At 48.4% G+C, this 21,275-nt stretch overlaps 6 protein-coding genes across 6 annotated transcripts; 2 read left to right on the forward strand and 4 right to left on the reverse strand.

Moving 5' to 3' along the window:
- Positions 1 to 2,068: 2,068 nt before the first annotated feature.
- On the forward strand, positions 2,069 to 3,026 carry BKA55DRAFT_539518 (uncharacterized protein; the record flags this gene model as incomplete). Its single annotated transcript, XM_046190142.1, has 3 exons — positions 2,069 to 2,227; positions 2,288 to 2,508; positions 2,561 to 3,026. 3 exons carry the CDS (start codon positions 2,069 to 2,071, stop codon positions 3,024 to 3,026), a joined length of 846 nt encoding a protein of 281 aa, XP_046049264.1.
- Positions 3,027 to 3,397: 371 nt separating this feature from the next.
- Positions 3,398 to 4,401, reverse strand: BKA55DRAFT_367379 (ribosome biogenesis protein Nop16). Its single transcript, XM_046185881.1, has 2 exons — positions 4,091 to 4,401; positions 3,398 to 4,038 (listed from the first exon to the last, which is right to left on the reverse strand). Exons 1-2 carry the CDS (start codon positions 4,204 to 4,206, stop codon positions 3,507 to 3,509), a joined length of 648 nt encoding a protein of 215 aa, XP_046049265.1. The 5' UTR covers positions 4,207 to 4,401; the 3' UTR covers positions 3,398 to 3,506.
- A 195-nt stretch (positions 4,402 to 4,596) lies between these two features.
- On the reverse strand, positions 4,597 to 6,028 carry BKA55DRAFT_511746 (FAD dependent oxidoreductase; the record flags this gene model as incomplete). Its single annotated transcript, XM_046187740.1, has 3 exons — positions 4,597 to 4,952; positions 4,995 to 5,897; positions 5,998 to 6,028. The coding sequence occupies 3 exons, from the start codon at positions 6,026 to 6,028 to the stop codon at positions 4,597 to 4,599; spliced, it is 1,290 nt and encodes a 429-aa protein (XP_046049266.1).
- Positions 6,029 to 6,588: 560 nt separating this feature from the next.
- On the forward strand, positions 6,589 to 7,964 carry BKA55DRAFT_568416 (thioredoxin-like protein). Its single transcript, XM_046192820.1, has 2 exons — positions 6,589 to 7,113; positions 7,200 to 7,964. Exons 1-2 carry the CDS (start codon positions 6,774 to 6,776, stop codon positions 7,670 to 7,672), a joined length of 813 nt encoding a protein of 270 aa, XP_046049267.1. The 5' UTR covers positions 6,589 to 6,773; the 3' UTR covers positions 7,673 to 7,964.
- On the reverse strand, positions 7,965 to 10,161 carry BKA55DRAFT_568419 (P-loop containing nucleoside triphosphate hydrolase protein). The gene is made up of 3 exons (XM_046192821.1): positions 9,712 to 10,161; positions 8,727 to 9,656; positions 7,965 to 8,667 (listed from the first exon to the last, which is right to left on the reverse strand). The coding sequence occupies exons 1-3, from the start codon at positions 9,964 to 9,966 to the stop codon at positions 8,104 to 8,106; spliced, it is 1,749 nt and encodes a 582-aa protein (XP_046049268.1). The 5' UTR covers positions 9,967 to 10,161; the 3' UTR covers positions 7,965 to 8,103.
- Positions 10,162 to 13,267: 3,106 nt separating this feature from the next.
- Positions 13,268 to 14,318, reverse strand: BKA55DRAFT_539523 (uncharacterized protein; the record flags this gene model as incomplete). The annotated part of the gene is made up of 3 exons (XM_046190143.1): positions 13,268 to 13,326; positions 13,374 to 13,602; positions 14,112 to 14,318. The coding sequence occupies 3 exons, from the start codon at positions 14,316 to 14,318 to the stop codon at positions 13,268 to 13,270; spliced, it is 495 nt and encodes a 164-aa protein (XP_046049269.1).
- Between the last annotated feature and the right edge of the window lie 6,957 nt (positions 14,319 to 21,275).

The following is a 21,275-nucleotide window of genomic DNA, read 5'->3' on the forward strand; positions in this document are numbered from 1 at the left end:
ACCCTTTTCACTGGGCTCGAGAATCGGCAGAACACGAACTAAAACACCATACCCAGGGTAAAGTTGTGCTGGCCTTCTTTCATGTGGTGACTTGAATCCGATAGAGCTCCAGTGCCAACTTGTCCGATGGCAAGGCTGCTCTTTTATCTTCAAACGTTCCGCCATCGGTATAAACCTGTGGTCGAGATGAACTGAGGGACAGAGACGTTGCAGTGATAGTCAGAGATCTGAAAATCACTTCTGAGATATCAGGAAAGCTGTGATCTGAGCCGCGAGCTTTCTTGAGGAGAGTATGAAGTTTTCGGGAGTCAGCCATACATTCATTCCCCCTTAATGATATGAGAGGTTCAGTACTGATGAGTACAACCGATAGAGATAAGGAGAAGATAGCCTTGCAATTCAGATTTGAGGAGTGAGCTCTGGAGACGGAGTAATTATTACTGCGCGGATCCTTAAGGACTGCCATTTTCCAGTGCTTAATTCGAGTCACTACTCATCAAACGAAGCCAGAGTCCTGTAGTAGAAGACATGGCAGTTATTATGAGATACATGCATTTGATTTGTTTCATTGCTTTATCCAAGATGAGCCATTTCACAATGGTCGATCAAGATTTTTTGACATCTTACAAAAATGCCAAAACTGAAGCTATTCCCATGTCGATACATAGCAATGGAAAACGATAGGTGGAGGTAATAGACCCTTGTTGATGTGACCGTTTCAGAGGCAGATTAGGTTGGACTTGGGCCCCGTTGGGATCCGCTGTGGCTCCTGTCGCGTAATTGCGACATTTTAACATGATCCATCAGTGACACTTTGATCAGAGTCAAGGTTTGCATTGTATCATCAAGTGAATGTTTAGTTACTCATCATGTGAGTCTAATGAATAAAGGGTCACATTCACCTCGTGTTCATGATGCATCTGCCGAGCAACCTAATGCAACAACACAACAGCGAAGCATCCGCAACATCCGGATAAGCAACGTCATGAAAGTCAACAAAGCTGCGTAATGATCGTGGCGTCAGTCCTTTTTGGTGTCCTCGTGCAGATTGATCATGTTGTTTGTTAGTGGGTTGGCAACCGTTGGATTTTATAGCAGAGCAACACGGATCGCTCAAAGTAACCACATATGTAGAGCGCTTCGGATGAAGATTATATAAAAGTCGGAATGACGATGAAGCTGCCGAGGCCAGTCACTCAGCTGAAGCATAAATTTAGATACCGCTATGCAGATTTCGGAATCCAGTGCGTTTAATTGGTTGTTGACTCTGTTCGCTATGGTCCCCTAAATTCTTCTCCAGTGGCGCAGCTGTGGCATGGTGATTTGATGTATGTATCCGTAATGCCTTGGCGAGTCCTTGGGCATACAGTAAATTTCACAAGGCATCTTTGACTTATCGAGTCTTAGAGGTATTAAGCCCCTGGATTTAGCGCTGACATAGTCGATTAATTAGTCGATAATCTGGCGAACGACTCAGGTTATTGATTCCATTAGAGGAAAAAGACGAAGCCACACAGCCACACCAAGATAGCCCTGTCACTGCAGCGCTGTTGCGTCTAGCAACGCGTGGCCAGCCAGTGGAGGCTTAGGCCTGCCCCAGTCTAGGCGGGCGTCATGCTGGAGGTCCCGCTGGCCAGGGAACCTGAGTAGAACTGGAACCTGTTTCGTCAGGGTTCGGTTTCCAAGTTGACCAGCACCAGCGCCAGCACCATTGAACTAAATTCACACTCGACCCAACGTCCAACGACTTGACCCTCTGTCAACACAAAATAACACCATTCTATACATACATTCTCAATAACGATAACGCTCTTTGTTTGTATTTTTGCATTTTCATCTGATAGATACCAGCGAGTTCATCTATTCAAAGGCATTGACGACGACCCGATTCATCTTGGTTTGAGACGAACTAAGCCATTGCGATTTCAGCTGAAAAAGCCAACAAACAAGACACATACATACTTTCGTAGCTTGACTTTTGGCTTTTTCTACGAGCAGATTGTTTTCTCGAATCTTCTTCCGATCTTCCTTCCTACATATCTCGAAAGTCTTCACATCAACCTCCAACATGCGGTTTGAAATCGACCCCGACATCGTCCCCAACCTGAAACTGGGCCTTCACTCTTTCCAGATCATTCTATCTCTGGTCGCATGGTGTTTGCAAATTGGTGTTTTCAATGCAAAGGACGCAGAGGTCAATGGAAGGAATGGCTGGACATTTGCAGTGGTATGTCAACATTTCTACGGTTATTTGACAATGTGTATGGTGAGCTAACGTCATCTGCAGTGTTTCCTTTCTGTCCCAGCATGGATCTTCCTCATCATGACTCCCCGATGGGGCCGCACTCGTCGCTTCGCTCAACCGCATGCCATGCTTGCTGTTGACGCTGCTTTCACAATCATGTGGCTATCTGCTTTTGCTACTCAGGCTGCCTACAATGCCGCTGGTCAATGCGGAAAGGCCTGCAGCATTAGCAAGGGCGTTGTTGGTTGTGGTGTTCTGGTAACGTATGTGCTTCAACTTGATCTCAGCTGAATATGTAACTAACCTCCTCTGTAGCCTCCTCTTCGCTGGTTCAACCTTTGTTTCCGCCTTCACCCTCAACTACTATAACAACCACAATATCCTGCCAGGTTACGACAACCGCCAGATGGGCAGCGACAACATCGATCCCGATAAGGCTGCTTTCTCTATGGCCCCTCACGGCGATGAGGCTTACGAGCGAGTCGACATGGACGATCACGAACCCTCAGGCAGTGCCTACGGTGGTAGCTACAACAACAACAGCTACAACAGCCACTCTCGCTACGGCGATGCCAATCCCTATAGCGCCGACGATGAGGATCCCGATCGTTTCGGTGCCCTTCCCCCTCGAAACAACACCCTCTTCGATAACGACACCGAGTACCACTCCGGCGGTGCTCCTCCATCAATGCCAGCCAGCTACGCCAACCCAACAGGTGGTCATCCTTACGAGGATGTCCCCGCACAATTCCCCGCCGGCAACTACGATAGGGGGCACTAAGTAGCAGCAGCACGCAAATGAAAGAAAGGATATATTGGTCTCTTTTTATGCAACGGTGTTCATTTTGATTGGGTGTGGAGTAGCCTGGGAAACGCCTGCGTCTGGGATGCGGCTTCACATGTTTTGTACGGTAAATAACGCCTCTGATTGAGGAGGGGCGTTCAACAACATCATGACTTGCGCAGAGACAAGGAAGATGGATGAAGCCTTTGGCTGCATATGGTTTAGACATTGCACGCACGCACATATATATATAAGGCATTTTGGATTCCTCTCATGTTTGCAGTTATCCTGTATTTTGGACAGTATAAAAGTTTGGCCGTGTGAAATGAAACATACACGACGTCTTATATTTTAAGATGCTCGAATCCAACTCCCAACGCCTTCTGTTCTAAGCCAGTTTTGATGCTCCATACTTGATGATTTAGCGATCCCACACTGATCACGCAAAGCCCTGTTTTCCTTCCATGTAGCCCGCTTCTACTCCTTGTTCATCTTGCGAATTCGCTTGGCGATATCAGCTGCGGTCTGCTGCATAGGGTTCAACTTTCGGTCCCTGGCCATAGCCACTGCATCGTCGCCATACTTGGCCACGAGCTTATCCAACCACTCCTTCTCCCGGGTACTCTGATGCCTCTTCTTGGGAAGGTCAGGCTGTTTGCTCTGCTCCAGAAGGGTCTTGACAACATCGGTCGCATCAGCGTCGTCCTCAATACCGCCCCACTCCTCGGCAGGCTCAGCGTCACTGTCGTTGTCGAGGTCGTTCAGAGGATCGTTAAGCGGGTTGGGCTTGGCCTCGCCGAGGATACGAATAATCTTCCCATCAGCATCGCGCTCGACACGTGCCTCGGATACGATGGCGTTCTCGATGGTGGCGATGGAGAAGGGATCGTTGGGGTATGCGCGGGTTGTGGTTGCGCCGAGCTTCTTCTCTGTTCCACCGGTAGGAGCCTTAAGACGCGCTACGAGACCGAGACGACGATAGTTCTGAGAAAGAGTCTCCTTCTTGTTCCTTTGAGGAGTCAGCTTTGCGCTTTTGGATGTGACTTAGGGATTGGGCGTACCAGTTCTTCGCAATGGCATCGTTACCTCGGGGGTTGAGAATCTTCTTGGATCTGTTAAGTTGACGGATAGGCTGCCGGCCTGAGCGAGCCTTCTTCTTTTGGAGTTCGCGACCCATGGTTGTCAATGTGAATTGTTGTGTTGGTTGAGATGTCAATAATTCGAGACGGTTGAGACGTTCCAAAAAATGCCCGCCAAAATTTGATCGCAATGTCTTATCGATAAGAGAGAAGTGGGACGCTACCTACCAAGGTATGTTCAGTGCCAACCTCTTGATATAACCAGTACCGGGAATAAAATAGACAGCTGCTCTTATAACAGTTTTCACATTTCTTGTGAGAAAAACACGTCTTGCCTGAATCTCATCTTGTAATGGAGTCGCTGGTTTTCAGACTCGCCTCTTCATCTTGCTCACACGAGGCTATTAAGAATGGTACACCAAATCCATGCCAAGACGAGTCCACGTTATTCATTAATCGTCTATATCTGTCCAACTACTCAAGAGTCGTTAAACCTTGAACTTCCGAGGATCCAGCTTGTCAACGTCCGCGCTCTTCGCTCCTCCGTCAAATACGAACTCGGACATGAGCTTGCCCGTTCCAGGACCATTCTGAATTCCCCAGCATGTATGTCCTGCAGCAACGAATAGCCCAGGCACAGTCGTTCTGCCGATTAAAGGGCCACTCTCCTGTCCAAAGCGAATATGCCTTGGGAGGTAACATGCTTGTTTGGCCTTGATGGGCGCGGCGGCCAAAACGGGACTGAAAGTGCTGATGTATGATATTATGTCGTCGCATTGAGCCTCGTCGCATTCTACTTGATCTGCTGTCTCGGGTAGCGGGACATTTGTATCTGGTTCGCCTGCTAAAGTCAGAATTGGCCTTTGCACTCATTTGGTGAACTTACCACAGGCATATGCCTCATTAAACGGCCGCGCATAAATCTCCGGATCAACATTGCCCCTATGTCTCCTTTTCTGCCCCATCTTAGCACGATGCACAGGGATAAAATCCGGAGGGAGCTGAATATCTGTAAAGACAGCATACGGGCTAACGTTTGCGTCGAAGACAACGCTGTGCGCTCTTAGACCCTCGATCCTGGCCCGAGGCAAGACTTTGTTGGTCCATGGACCAGCTGCCACGACTATATCTGTCACGCTGGCAATGGTCTTCGTCTCGCCAGTGTTGCGATCTAGATATTCTATGCTTTCGACGCCATTCTTTGTGGAGTTTATCTTTGTTACCTTGGCGTGGGTGTGTATTTGAGCGCCCCCTTGCTGAGCGAGTTCTGCAATTGCTGTTGTGAAATGTAAGGGATGCACTTGAGATGTTTCTGTCTTTCCAGGTGCGCCCATCTCAGACCAGCTGTTAATGATGCTATGGTCTACCCAGTCAAGATCCTCCGGTAAAATACTTGCTTCTAGGAGTTCTTTTGCTGCGCCATTTTGCTTCGGTAGTTTCTCCCAGTCTTTTCCATTCTCATTGCCGTTTATATTTCCGTTTCCATTAGCTTGGAGTGACTTAATCTTGTCGCGCGTCACGACAGCATCAAAGCTTCCGCAGCCGAGTTGGCGGTAACCCCATCTCTGAGGCCCGTTATGCTCAGCAGCCAACTCGGCATGCAAGCGATATGAGAGAGGAACTAGACATTCTGGATAAGCCCAGAGGGCGAGAAGACCGCCAGCTTTGCCTGATGCACCTTGTGCGATAGTAGGGGCAGCCTCAAGAAGGGTAATAGTATGAGAGGCTGGGTTGAATTTCGGATGGCGTGTTAGATAGTAGGCCGTGGTTGAGCCAATGATGCCGCCTCCTGATATTTTTATCAGCCTTATGTGGTCCGATGTATGAGATGAGGTTGTTGAGATATGACGAGGATAATAGAGAGTACTGTAAGTGGCGTGGTGACTTACCAACGACGACGATGTTTCTCTTTGCGTCCATATCCAAGAGGACACGAGTAACCTGACTTGAAATGAACAAAACTGAGTTGATAAGCAAGATTCAAGCTGTAGTCTAGGTACTTGTCATGGGCATGCATGATCAACGTTTTGGCGTCCGATCAGATGGGAATCGGAAGAGTTGGGGTACAGTAAGTGACGTATAGACCGCGCCACCACCGCCACATGCACTCAAGATTGATCTTATCGATAAGAGATAAAGCGGCCGCTCCTGTGAGAATCCATGGATGTTTTTAGTGGGGCAGCTCCGAAATCCGAACCGGAGCTATTACCGAGCCGGGGAGTAGCTATGAAATAAATCGGCGGAGTGTTGCACCGATATCAATTGATTCCAAATAGAAGAAGAGGGATTGGCAGAATTATATAAAAAGACCGATTGTGAAAGGAAGAGGCTCTGATATCAAGTTATACAGTTGAAGCTATGTCTATAGCGCATGTCAAGCTTGTTCTGATTAGCGAGTGATAGTCTTCAGCTGGGCACTTTAACCGCTTTTGATCAGATATATCCTACTGTTATAATTCAGCTCACATAAACTTGAAACATAAAACAATTCATGAATGTCAGTATGATAATTCCAAATACCTACAACTATCTATGTAAATTCGGTACCGGCGGAATTGGAGACCCCGATCACTCCACCCCGAATACGTCACCAAACCAAAAATGGAGTCAAGTGCCGAGGCTTGTAGAAGTGTAGAAGCAGTCTCCATGCAATCAATTACCGTTTATGTGTAACTTGAATTGTTTCTTCAGGTTTATCCCCTGCTACTCTACTACCAATTCTACTGCACCTGTACCTATCACTAATTATCTAATGTCCCTGTGGCGTGCTACTGCTCCTCGTTGGTTGACTTTACGGCCATCATCAAGTTCCAGTTCCCGCTGGCTTAATAAATACTACACCACCACCACTACGACTTCTTTTCGTTCCCCGCCATTTTCACCTCTCAACACAAAACACAGCAATTCTCACCAGAGAAATATCACTCATAACTATACTCGTCATCCGAGTACAACTTTAAACATGGCTTCTGCTACCAGCTTTTACGACTTCAAGCCTCTTGACAGTATGTATCTCCCCCTCTCATACCCCGCCTTGACCACACCACTTTCATGATAACTCTCTTTCATATCCCCAACTGACACATTTCAGAGCGCGGTCAAGAGGTTCCCCTCGCCGACTACAAGGGCAAGGTCGTCCTCATCGTCAACACAGCCTCCAAGTGCGGCTTCACTCCTCAGTACGCTGGTCTTGAGAAGCTCTGGACCAAGCTCAAGGAGAAGTACCCTGAGGACTTTGTCATTCTCGGCTTCCCCTGCAACCAGTTCGGTGGCCAAGAGCCCGGCACCGACGACGACATCCAGGAGTTCTGCCAGATCAACTACGGCGTGTCTTTCCCCATCATGCAGAAGACTGAGGTCAACGGCGACAACACCAACCCTCTTTGGGCCTGGCTCAAGGACCAGCAGTCGGGTCTTTTGGGTCTCAAGCGTATTAAGTGGAACTTTGAGAAGTTCCTTGTTGGACGTGATGGAAAGGTCAAGGGACGCTGGGCTAGCACCACTAAGCCCGAGAGTCTGGAGGAGCCTATCCTTAAGGCTCTTGCTGAGAAGGCTGAGGCTTAATTTGAGATAAGTGAACGACAAAAGGTGTCGACGTTGAACCCCTTCAATCTAAAATGAGATACCCTGTGGGGGAAAGACAGCGGCACAAGGATTATGAAGTTTTAATGGGGGCTCTTAGGCTCATGCGTAATGCTACATAAACTAATATAAGGACTGAACCCAAGTTTGAAGTGTTCTGCCCATGACATCTGATAATCATGAAGCTTTGTGGCTTGGCAGCATTCATCACATCGGAAATAATTTCGACGTACCAATCGGTTACCCAACAAACAGATAAATCATTTTACTATGTACTTCCGAAGTATAATCACTACTGCAACAACTTTTATGTGATACCATAGACAACCCTCCAATCATCCGTGGCTCACTTACACCCAAGCAACAAACAATCTCATACCAAGATCTCACCCCAATTTCTCCAGCTACTCATCTTACACGTTTTCATAGTAGTACCTAGTTCCAGGATCGTACTCGAGCAAGACCTCCGCTTCCATGGTATCAACCTGGGCGACAACCTGCTGCCAGAGGTAAATCTCAAAAGCTCCTGGCATGATTGCAGGAATAGTGACAGCGCATCTGAAAGTTCCCTCACCCTCAGGGCTCAGGATCATGACTAGATTACGTCCAGGAAGGCGATAGAATCCTGAAGTGTCATCAGACGGGTTCCAGCTAACCACCATTCCTGGTCGAAGACGCTCTTTGAATGGAACATCTGCCATCTCGGGTCTTGGGTCCTGGCTTGAAAGGCCTTGCTTCCCAGCTTCTTCTTTCTCTGACTTGGCGTCTTTCTGGCCCGTCTTTGGCTTGTTGTTAGAGGCCCGCTGTGAATCGATGTGAAGACGCCAGAATTTGGCCTGGAAGGCGGTCGCTTGTTCAAGCGTGACTCCCGGGGTCTTGAGGCAGCGTGTGATGAACTCTGGAACAGGGAGTCGAAGGAGTTGGATACCTGTCTCTTGCGATGCGAGAGCCGTAGGTGAAACGGGCGGGGTGCCAGACTGCAAATAGTGTTAGCAGGTTATGGTTATCGGCAGCCAGTGGACATTAAACAACTTACGTTCTTGAGAATCCAGTCATGGAGCAGATCCTGAGGCCAAGTACTCGGCTTGGAAGCATCATACTTCGGCGCCGCAGCTTTAGGGACGGTGATTCTCAGCATCTCTCCGTATCTCAGCGTGTTCTTCGTTGCGCCGACATCAAGAAAGCTTGGGTTGACACAGGCTACGACAACAGTTTTGCAGCTGCGCTCAGCAGCAGGATCAAAAACGTGTTTGAGGACTTTGGTCAGAGCACTCTGTCGAAATGGTACATAGACCTTCTTGCCAGTGGCGAGCCCTGCAGCGTCGACACTTGCTCTACCACGGATGCAGTCCTTGAGCACAGAAAGACTAGCATTGATCTCTCGAGATTCTTTGATGCGTTGGGCTGAATGCTCAGTAACATCTCTTGCGGCCTCCGAGCCGGCAAGGTCAATCAGATAGAGAAGCCCATCGTCAGATTGGGGGAGCTCAGGGTTCTCGAGGCGAATTTTGCAGATAGCGTGGGAGCGGGACGAAGAGTCGTTCTTCTGCGTAGAAGCAATCCGTCGGAAAGATGCCGCATTGTTGATGTGCTTGATCAAAGTATCCGCATCTGTAACGTGATACTCTGAAGCACCAGCGAGATGAGTCGACCCGAAGGAGTCCTCCAGGATTGAGATGGGTTTGCGAGCGTTGAGGAGGTCAGAGGCTGAGTTACCCGCGAGTTCGATGATGGAGATGAAGATGTTGCGGGTGCCTTGGATATCACCCAAGAAGAGTGTCTCGGCGATAAGACGTTCGAGGCCACTGACAGTGTATGTTTTGCCTGAACCTGTCTGGCCATAGGCGAACATGGTGCTAACACCGCCGCCCCAGGCCCAGGGAACAAGAGGTTTGACGAGCTCTTGGTAGATGCCGTCGGTTGTGTCTTCGGGGTTGAAGACCCTATCCACACGATAGTTTGTGGTCTTCCATTCAGTTAGTAACCCTTCTATAGCTTTGTAAGAGAGATCTTGTACTCACCACCAAAGGTGGAGGTCCCCTGACTGGTCTCCGTAGTTCGTGTAAGTCAATCACGCCAGGTGCGTTGTTTCGAGGAAAGGCGCCAACCAATTGTCCCCCTTCTTTCTCATCATCTAGCATCGGCCTAAGGCGAGTAGCAATAGTGATATCAGGGTTGGATTCTTCATTGCTGGTCTTGGATTTGACAGGTGCTGGTTTGAAGCGATTCACCAGCTCCTGATAGCGTTGAGCGTGATCAAGAAAGAATTGATCCATGGTTGCAACGAGATTCGTAAGATCAATGGGGATTAGAAACTTTGAATTTTGTGTTATTGACTAGAATCAATCTCTCCGTTGAGATACTCTCCTGATATACCTCTTCATGAATGATGGTGCCTAAACGATTTGTACTGCAATCACTGGTGTGGCGCTCTGACCCAGCAACCCCCTATTACACGTGACAGGGTCGTTCTACGTAAATATTATTGAATACTGATCATTCAATTGACTGAGCTGAGCTGGACCAAGGCAGAGAAATTAATGTGGTACACAATTTTGTTTGTTGCGGTTGTGATATGTGATACCTAATGTGCTACGTCTGAGTGTGCATCTAAAGTGGCTTGTTGCCGCAAGCGCCCATTTTCTGACTTGCTTTAGACATAGCTCCAGCTAGAGAATTCAACTTAATTCGCTATAAAGGTATTACTCCATGCTCTAAGAGATGATTTAGGATATGAGTGCACTGGTGAATGCGAAACCCAAAGCTGAAGTCACTCACTCAAACCAAGCTACCCTGCATGATTCACAACCCGCAAAGCCTCCAAGCGACAATCGCCAGGCAGCTGTTTCAGGAACCGAATATATTTTTATGATATTTCATTTATCATTGAGCTAGGTCTCTCAATAATTTCATTTATTTCGTCTGCTGCCTATTCATCCCTGTTTTGTGGAATAGTACGCTCATTAATCCTTGATGGAGCGGAATTCCGGTAGGCAACGGTTTAAAAACGGCACTAATACTTTGAACTACATCCTATTATCCAACAAATTCCGCAGTGGTATTTTCCCGATTAGATTATCTCAGTTAATGGTTTGGTCGTATCATCCTTCTGATGTTTCTGGAAATCCGTTACTGTAGGGTCTTGTATCATGGCCAACCACAATCTGTTGTCAGTTCTCCTAGGCCGCATGCGTTGTCCTTTCCTACTTCTCTTGTCGTAGGAAGCATTGTTCAAGTCAATATCAATTGCATCTATACCAAAAGAACCTAGGAGACTTGATTACAAGACACCGATTAAAGGTCTCGGCATCAATAAATCTGGTCACGAAAGTCGTGGGCTGTCTCGAGCTTGGAGCAATATCTTGTATCATTTCAAGATGCGCAGGCCAGCGATCAGCTGAAAGGAGTTCACCAGTCTGAGCCTTTGCATAGCGCTTCGCCATGAACGTCACAAGATATAAGACATGTTGAGTTGACCCTAGTTCAAGGATACAGATGGTCTCTTGCCCAAGACTACTTTTAATTTCCTTCACGGGGTTTGATGTTGGGGCTTCTAAACTATCAGCAATGGCTTTGTACAACAGCATTGAGATTTGAGGATTCTTCATGGACCTTGGCGGACAAACGGGTGGACAACTCTTGATCGTAGTATCCAAGAACCTCGCCTTTGCTTAACCCTAGTCTTCAAGAACTTGGTTTACGATCTTTCAACAGATTCGGCCATATGCTTATACCATGTGATGGCCTGAACACTCAGCTATGCCAAAATAAAAGACGATGTTCTCGGTAATCACTTGGTTCCTTGTTTCCTTGACGTATGGGGGACAGGCCTGTCTGTCTCTGCTCCTCTCAAGGAAACGGCATTTTGTCGCAAACTTCTAATAGAGTTGACCTTATGACAAGGGATTCGGGTCTCAGGGAGATGTTTTAATGTCAAAGTCTCGTATGGTACGACTTAATCTCCACTTTCATCATAAGTCCAGAAACTTACAGTTAAGGAGTTCCTTGAAAGGCTGTGTCTGGGAATTTAACCCATTCTAAATCATTCAGCTCATCATATTAATCTGATGTACACATCATGGGATGCCTCCGAGCTTTAGGGGTAGATTAAGCCACCTTTGTCTAATGATGCCTTGGAGGAAATAAGAGCTAGCAGATCCCGAATCAAACATCTATAATGCAAAGCCTACTATCACCATGCCTTGGGGTTCCACTGCAGATTTACGAAGGCGCCGTTCAATATGTCATGCTGAGTGTCCATTACGTTGGAAGACTGACTGAGGATTACGTTTTACTCGGGGGAAAAGCTGTTGTCATCACATCTACTAAAAGCATCCCTCAAGTCTCGATCATCTAGGGGGTCCAGGACAAGGTCTAGAGCAAGGTAAGCTGGTCTACTTGTCAGACCCTCGAGACAAAACACCGAGTGACGTTAACAAACATCACCACGCCATAAGCTCTCTGTGCAACGTTAACAAACATCAAGTCCTACACGCCTGTGTTCAATACCTTATTTCTCCGAGTCCCATACTCTGTTCTACGATACGCGAATGTGTCAGCGCCTACTATTGCCAATGGATGTCGATATGGGAGTAAATTATCAAAATAATGGAATCTGCTGCCTAGACCACCGGAATCCCCGAAGTTGTACAACCGCAAAAGAGCCGTATAAGATATTATATCCAACAGTAAGAGATGGCGCCAAGGCCAGAGTGACCACCATGTCATACAGGCCTATCTGATGATCCTCATCGCTGGTCGAGATCTAAACGCGGCGAATGATTCCCGACTACGCCTGGTGCCAGATCGAATAGGAAAATTCGGCATTGCGATCTGATCATGAGAGTAAGCTTTCAGCCTGAATCAACGGTCCAGATCCAATCAACACGGTGCGGCCTAGTTGCCCTTGTTCCAACAGCTTGTCGGAGAATGCTACCCTAAGGTGTTGGTAGAATTGTTGATCTTTTGTCCAGTGAAATGGTAATGTTTTCAGGGCAACTACCCTGCCATACCTCGATGAAGACCATGCCCAGAAACCATCTTGAGCAAGCCCCGGAATATCCCAGTATCTGGTGATGCCGATGCTCGCGATAACAAACTGATGTCTTGCCGTCACTTATCCAGGTGAAGAATCCTTTGGACGAGGGCTTTGTAGATGATTGCCATAAACTCATGGTTGTGATATCATCTGTTTGTGGTGGTCAACCGAACCAACATCATATATCCTCAACAAGCAAAGATCTTTGTTGTTTGGTGATATGCATTGCAGCCCTATGGTTTCATCTGTCACATTGGTTGATAGATCTCGATCCAAAATCACCCGGATTTAGCCAAAACGTCAAACCACTTAAAGCCAGGCTCATTATTACCGTCTCAGATATCCGTCCTGACGTCGCTGTTCCCTACCCTAGATTTTTTGCAGTTCACACACTCCATCAGAAAAGGCTTATCTCGAGCTGCCACACAACGACATCATCATCATTGTCGTCATCTTTCTGAGCTCGCCTGTACGCTGGATTGATTGGATATCCTGATCAAGCCACCGTCAGACTTGGCCATCAGCCTACCGAGTGTCGATCACTGATCGTCCACCGCGCACCGAGAGAGGCCGAAAGCCACAATCTGTATACCCTGCACTGAGGGGCGGAAAGCCTTCCGTGTCAGATACTGAATAAACTTTTACCTTGGATAACCACGACATGCCACATCGCATCCGCCATCCCTTCTTCTGCGTTGCCTTCCCCGGATTTCCAGAAGTCTGCAATGCCACCCTCCCCCACACAGAATGGCCGCACACCAACACCAAGCGGTAAGGGAAATGACGGGAGCCAAATAAATGCAGGTTCAAGATCGTCAAACTCAAGCCCACTAGCCACTTGGCTTTTGAGACTGTTCCGTATCGAGAAGTAAAACTGCAATTGCTTGAGACTGAAAAACTCAAAGGTAAAGAGATTTTGCAGCCTCTTTGCCTTATGGGTAACGCTACCGGCCCTTCATCGGTTTGTGTATCAAGGCAGCTTGAGAATTACGTACAAGCGGCGAATAAGAGATAGGGGAGTGAGCTTTCGGATGCCGTTGCCAGCTGAATACCGCAAATTAGGTATCCACCTGTCTGACGAGCAAGACCTGTTGCGATGCTTGCCTGAGGGTCTTGAAGCGTGTTGATAGGACAGATTTCGGCGATATTAACGCGATGCACGTCGTTCGAAAGTATGGTGACCTGCTATGTGGCACTGCGCTGCAAAAACTATGTACCCATCTCTCGTGTCGTGTGGAGAGAAGTTGCTTCGTCCGTTATTAGAATTGCTCCGCCCCTCCAGACCATCTCAAGCCCATCACCGAAAGTCTGGGGAATGCGGGGGACGAATGGGGAGCATTCTTATGGTGATGACCGTCCCGCTTTGTCTGGAGGAATGCATACCGTATTTGGACGGTCGACGTAGAACTCAAAGAGCCAAGCTACAGGCAGGATATCTTTATCAGCCTTCTCATGATTTCCGGAGCATTGTTCGCGCACGAGACCCATCTCAACCCGTCGTCTATGTGAATCAAGTGGAACTTTTGCACTATGAGAGCGGAGAGCCATACCACGCAGCACGCCAACGCTTTCATGTCCACGAGGTTCCATGGCTACCAGGGCATGCGTGGACTTGGAAATGTGCTGGCGGTGACTTCAACTCCTTTGGATCTCGTAAATTGCCTTCTACAAACGTCCAAGTCCTGCATTAAAGGAGTGGTGTGGCTGATCTATGAACCACCATCATGCTATTAAGGGCTCGGCCCTTTGCGGCTTGACGATTTTCCATACTCGGCACAAGGGACCTGAGGAGAATCGACTGTTGAAGCCGCACGAGCCAAGTCAGTGACGGTGAGACTCCGAGACAAACAGCCCAAGTTGTTCATCGGGAGCCGAAACTTAAAGAGAGGTTATGTGCATGAGGGTACCTGGCCATCCCCGCGTTGGCAATCTCATGACACACCAACACCAAGAGACGCGGGGTCGGTAAGGTTCTCCATCTTCTTGTCGGGGCTGTTGGAGATCAAGGGTGGCTGCCAAAGAACTTGGCTAGACGTGTTGGGAATGCCCCTGGTCCGACTTTTAGTCAAAACAGCAATACTATTACGTGATAACAAAGTATATAGCACGTGAAGACGAAATTGAACGAAGCCGACATCAAAACTCGCATCGGTAGCTGTCCGCTCAGTTTGCGGGGAAATCTGGGGACGTGGAGACGATACTTCCAGCACCCTTTCATGAGAGATTTCAGGGACTTGTTGTTGCAGGGCTTTGGGGTTTCTGAATGTCGATCAAAACCGTTGTCATGAACTCTTCGGGCCCTAAACCGTTCAGGCAGATGGCCAGGGGAGCCTCGGCTCACGATAAACTAGGATGTGAGATTTGCTTTTGAACCCTAGTCCCGTTTGTCCAAACTCCAAACAGGTTCAATCGATCAATGGCAGCCCAACCTGCTAGACTTTGATATCATGATACCTAAAGACATCGGAACCACAAACCTGACCATGAGCAGCCATGATGCGTACCTGAGTCAAGGGGGCCGATCATAACCGACAGACGTCCTGCCACACCATAATAAACCAAGCCAACGTGAATGGCCTAATCTAAACTAGCAGTGGTTCGCGGAGTAGTCGGGTCCTGGTATTATTCAGGGCTAATCTTGATTCGCCCACCATTACCTTACCAGCAACGTAGCATTCAACCTCATCTCAGGCTTGTGGCAAAATCGGTCATGAACCCCAACACGTCAATGTCGGTTGCCTCCCTTGTGAAGCGATAGCAGAATCTATGAGTCGCTGAAAGACGAGAAAAGAATGGTGGAATTACCTATTGTCTCAAAATTTTTGGGAAGATCACGGCCATATTAGTGGTTGATGGGAGAGCAGACCGACTTCTCATGAGCCTAGCTCAATAGCCGCGTGAAGGAGACATGGGGGAACTCGCTTAGGCAGGGGTTGTGTGCAAGCAAGCGGCTCGAATTGAAGCAAAGTGAAGGACGCCGTCAACTCCTGTCGGACATTTGTGTCTCGGGTATTGGCGAAGAGGAACATCGTTTTCAGCAAGGGTCAGCCATGATTGCGCGAATAAAGGATAAGGGCTAATATCCAACTTGGTTGCCTTCTGGAAAGATGGTTGCCTCGAGGTTTCGCACAGCTACTGACTTAATCTCCTTTGCGTTCAATGCCTATCAACTCTCAGGCAAAGCGTAGTATACAACTCGGGTGAGTGGGAATCCGATCAAAAAATAGATATTCGATGCGAGCCAAGACGCAAAACGATACTGAGGCGGTCATTAGAACCGAAAATAGCTTGTTCCTAGTATCTTAATAAGATACGACTATGACCAAAGGCTTGAGACAGCCTTGGGTCCCTAGTTCGACCTGGGCCTTGGACTGCTCTAGTTTTTCGTGATGCAGCGCTTGGTTCTTAATTTTCCAGCGATGAGAAACGAGATGCTCATCAATCGCATCAACAGCCAATGACAAGAGAGCATCGTAACTGAATAAGGTTGATGAGCCGGCGACAGGGACCGTGATGACCGAGACGTGATTGGCATGGATATGCCTCGCTGTCAGTAAGTGGTTGTTGCTTCTAAGCGCTCCCCTGTCCCTTTGGGAGAGATTGGTAGTGCTGGAAGGGGAGGGCTTTTTGCAAAGTGCGAGGCTTAGACCCTAGCTTGGCTTCTATGCACCATCGTTCGGTCCTTCTAACGCACGATTTTATCGTTTAGTGTATGCGGCTAGAACCAAGCCCAAGCTTGGTTCGGAATGGCTACCAATGTAGACCCTTGCCGCCCCCGCACACCGTCCCTGTCGATACATTGGATTGACTGGCTTGTGTGTTGATTGATTGCTTCAAAACAAGAGGCGCCGGTAGTCGTCTCCAGGTCACGGCATTCAGCCATTGAAGCTTTATGATCCATATCGCTCTGGTCTTTACCGCGTCGTCCGCTGAGGAAAATTCTGTGTAGTATTCCCACTACTGTAGCAGCCACTGTTGCCACCACGCGCTTTCAAGAGGGGTATCTCGCAGGGCTTGGTGACGAGCCATTGCCAACATTTGCAAACGTATATTTGATGATCCGACCCTTTCTGTATGTATTGCATGTCAAGCTGTTACTGACAGCCCACATAGTGGCTTTAAGGATAAGTCCCGTGAATCTTGGCTTTCAACGGAGGAAGATAAGAGTTTTGCCTAGCACTGTCGGTGAGCGGAAGGTCCGGCGTCAAGACGTTTTGCAATAAAGAAGTTCTCCATTAATAGTGTTGTTTCCAACCAGCCTTGGGAGTTTTCAAGGGTTAGGATAAGCGTCGGGGTTGGATTTGCAGGGACCAGCTCTCATTCAAGGGCCCTGGGCAAGGAACTCTTGAAATGAAGATAAACAGAGTTGTGATCAGCCTGGAAGGGTTCATGCATCTGTATCGAGAGTTTAGAGATCAACGACGATCACGTTTAGGAGACTCTTTATTTGGTTTGCTTGTGTCTCAAGCCTTCCTTTCACACCTGTATTCCAGGAGTAAGAGCCCAAGCCCTGTCGTGTTCGGGCTCCTAACCTTCGGGTTGATCCCGGTTTAGTGGACATTTTCCTAATCCCTGACCGAAGGATCGGTACTCTTGTAGACACCGATGAAACTCTGCAGCTCTCCGCGAATGCAGCCGCTAAAGCTGACCTGCGCAAGATGATCACTGCCTTATCGGCTCCTGATAGTGTATGTTTGGGATTGGTCCTCTCTCGGGACCGGCCGACACTTGCGAGCAACGTTGGATTGGATTTGAGCAGTACCGAGCTGGCTCAGGCCCTAAAGATAGAAGAGCCGAATTGAAGTCGATCACAGATCGCAATTCATGAATAAGCTAAATTGCATCGCAGAACCATGAGAAACGACCACAGGGCAGTGATTGTGTAGCAACGGCGAAACGGTTGGAGTGCCTAACCGAAAGAATGCCTATGCAGTCTTCTGTGCTTGCTATGTGATGTGATGCGTACCACCAACCAGGGGACTATTGTCAACCCGCCAAGGCGTCAAACAAGGCTTCTGATAACCCCCGCGGTTGAGCCAACTACGACCATAAACGTACGTAAGGAGTGATAGGGTCGGTGGGATGTTGATGTTCTAGAAATGTGGCTGCGACGCTTAAAGCTTCGAAATCCAGGGAGGGTTGCTTCGTCGAATTTGCGCACATGCATGCATGATGAAGCACATTCGGATGTGGTGGACAGCCATGCTTCGCACTTCACGATAACTAGTGCAGGGCATTGCAAATCTCAAGGTGGTGTGACGCGACGGTGCAGAGCATACGATCTTTGATAGCTAGGCACTGGAACCTTTTGAAAAGTGCTTCGCATGGATACGTGTTACTAGACAGTGCGATGATGGCAACCGTTGCAAATGGCTGAAGACAGCGTTGTGCGTAGTGGTGTTGAAGTGGTTCCAGATGACGAGAGCGGCGTGCATAGGTGTGGCTGTCTGTCCTCAGTGCGAGGGTAGTATCCATCTCTTGCATGCAAGCAACCACCTACTTGGAATCGCTGAAGTGTGAAATCTTGGAAATTTGGAAGCCATTTGTAATGAGAATATTTAGCAGTAACACAAACTTTATCGAGTACTGTAAGGACTGAGAATGTGTTGTGATTTCACACTCGGCATTTCATCCTACTGTCCTTGAAACCTTCGGGTTTCTCGGCCGAGGCATGGGTCAAGCTCTGGGACTTCATGCTCTCGGGCTCTATCCGTAAATTGCGACAGGATCATACATATCGTAATTCTAGACCAAACGGAAGATGCTGGTGAGCCAAGTAAACAGGCTTGCACAGCAGATAAATTGTCTCCGAATTTGTGAGTCCATGAATGATGTAAGTGGACGGGCGCAATTCAGCACGAGAGAGGGTCGAGTGGGGGGAACCAGCAAGGGCTATTGACTGCATGGACCAAGACGGTTGAAGTTAGACAGCGCCTAGTCTGTGTGACATGGCTGAAGAAGTCTGGTGGAAGAATGTATAGAAGCTCTGACAAGCCTAAACTGCTTCTGAGGCGCCGCCACGGTTGACCGCTAGGCAACTGGGTGATTAGCCTTGTTGTGACTAATTGGTCTCAGAGGATCAACCGCTAAGAGACACGTACCGCAATGTTACAAGTGTCTCCGTGGTATTGCCGCCATTTGAATTTCTCGTCATAATAATCATGGCGTGAGTTGGTGATGGTCAGATAAACCGAGCAGTCGGAATAAACTTGTACGTTTCCGACACGGCTATGATTGTCCAGTTATCAGCGAAGGATGTTCTGATTGTCTCAAAGCATGGGGGTAATCAGCCCTGTTCATGTCATCCTGCACCACGGCTTGCCATGTGTTGTGCGCGGTTGTCTTGCGTGTGATCCTGCGGGGTGAGAGATTCGTTGGTTCCACTGCCTCTCACCAGCTTGGTTTTGGGCTGCCAGGGCAATTGAAGATATGTGGTAAGGTAAAGTGGAAGGCGGCCAGCAAACGCGGAGGTAGGACTTGAGCGGATACTCGGTTCGAGGTTCGACGTCGCCAACCTAGCAAAATTGCAAGAAAGCCTGGTTCTGGAGCCTCTGGATAATATCTACCATGACGGCGCTGTTGCCAGATGAACATTAGCATCTGTGTCGTGCTGTTGTAGGTAATAGGGCCCCTGTTCTTAATTGATTTGCACAATGCCGGCACGGTAGGTACGAGATCCACGGTTGCAAACGAGCTAGAACCGAGGTGATTTCAAGATTGACTGACGCTTCTACCTTCTGCTGTTGTTGCTACTGCTGCTCCTCCTCCGCCTCTCCACTGTAAGGAGGTAGCTAGCTAACGTAGCTGGCAGGATTAATCGTGAGCCTTGGCAACCCCAGGCTGCTTGGCCCTTTTGCTTCTGAGAGGCGGGGAGATTTTATTTTGTCACAGCGCGAGTGGTTAAACTGTCGATGATGGATGCATGGGGAGTGGATGAAGTTGTCTTCGGTGGATATGGAGATGGTTGAGACGAAGGAATGGACATTTCTGATTGGGCAGTCACGTTGCAAAAGGACCTGACCTGACCACGGTCAAGGGTGCATACGGAGCCCCGGGAGTGGATCGCTTTAGCGCCTATGGCTGTGGATAGGGAACTGCAACTGCAAATGCAAATGCAGCGGATGATTTTAAGGTGCACCCGGCGGCGGTTTTGTCACCCTTGTCGCTACATGGAACCAGGATGTCTGTATGCAAGTCTCTTTGTCTGGTGCGTCCTGGCCTGTCTTGGCTCTTTTGTCGCTTGAGATAGGTACCTAGCTCGCACGCAATAAAGATCTTTTGTTTCCATTACGGATATGATAACGGATATCTTATCTTCCTGTCGTCAGGAACCATTCGAACCTGCATCTGTCGATGCTATGTGATCGACAACTGCCAAGAGCTACAGTATCGCCCAGTATTGTAGTGACAACCAGTGACAGTGGGAGGAGTTGACTTATCGCAGCCTTGTCGGCGATTCCGAGAGTATCTGGGAGATAAGTATCCTGCCTCCAGTCTACAGTCTGAACTGACTTGCACGACAGAAAGGTGAAAAGCTTGGACAGATAGAATTTGAAGCCTCTTTTCCCCTGAGTTTTTCGATTTTTTTCTCCCATAGCGTCAAACTACTTGCGCACCAGACTATCTACGGTGTCAGTGTCAATATGCAGGTTCCTTCTTGATCTTAGCCCCAAACCGTCACTCTGCCAAGCCGTTGTGTCATGTATGATGAGCTATCTAGATGGAAGCATAGACCTATGCCGGAACAAAGCTCCTTACAGAGTTTACAAGACTGGATTGAGCCTCAGGTGTGCTTCGGCCGTATACCGTTGTCATGTCGGCTCCAGACGGGTTTTCATCTAGACGAGAGGATGCTACGTGACAAGCCACAAAGAGGAACAAAACTTGCCCAATTTTCCCACCTTACCTGGGTTCCCTTGCAAATCTTGGATATTCACGCATCAATCTTAACTCATCTTTAGTTATTACCGGCGGCTTTTAGGCTTTGAGGCTCTATTCCCTTTGCGCAATCGTCCCCGACTTGGCCCTCGCTGCACTCTTTCCCGAACTTGGCCTAGATTTTCAACCTTGTCTTGTGTGCTCCGTTGTCCGCGACGATTACATTACAGAATAAGACTTTCGTGAGTCCAATCTGCCCAAGATCCAAGAGTTGGGGGGAACTCGGGCGGAAGAGAGCGAGTGAGACCTTGCCCTACAAGGGACGGACTCGATGAACATGGGCTGGCCAAATCAGAACCCCCAGACAATGTGGGAACGGCCAAGGGCAGTTATACCGGTGTATGAACAGCGCTAGGGGTGCCTCGCAGCGCTAAGCTGACGGCCACTAAACCGCTCATGGAGATCAAGCCGGGGGGCCTTCACCCCCCGTAGGCCGCCGAACGATGGGAGGTTCTATCCGACTTGGGGCGGGTGCTTGCTGGCTTACCCCAAGGGCTTGCAGGGTCTGTAAGGAAAGAATGAACCACTTTCCTGGGGCTAGAGATAGATACTTGCGACTGCTCACATTTCATACGGCAAACAAGGTATCTTAACCGTAACGAACTTGTT

This window comes from Fusarium redolens (assembly GCF_020744475.1).
Source record: "Fusarium redolens strain MPI-CAGE-AT-0023 chromosome Unknown BKA55scaffold_8, whole genome shotgun sequence".
In the NCBI taxonomy this organism is placed as follows: Eukaryota; Fungi; Ascomycota; class Sordariomycetes; order Hypocreales; family Nectriaceae; genus Fusarium; species Fusarium redolens.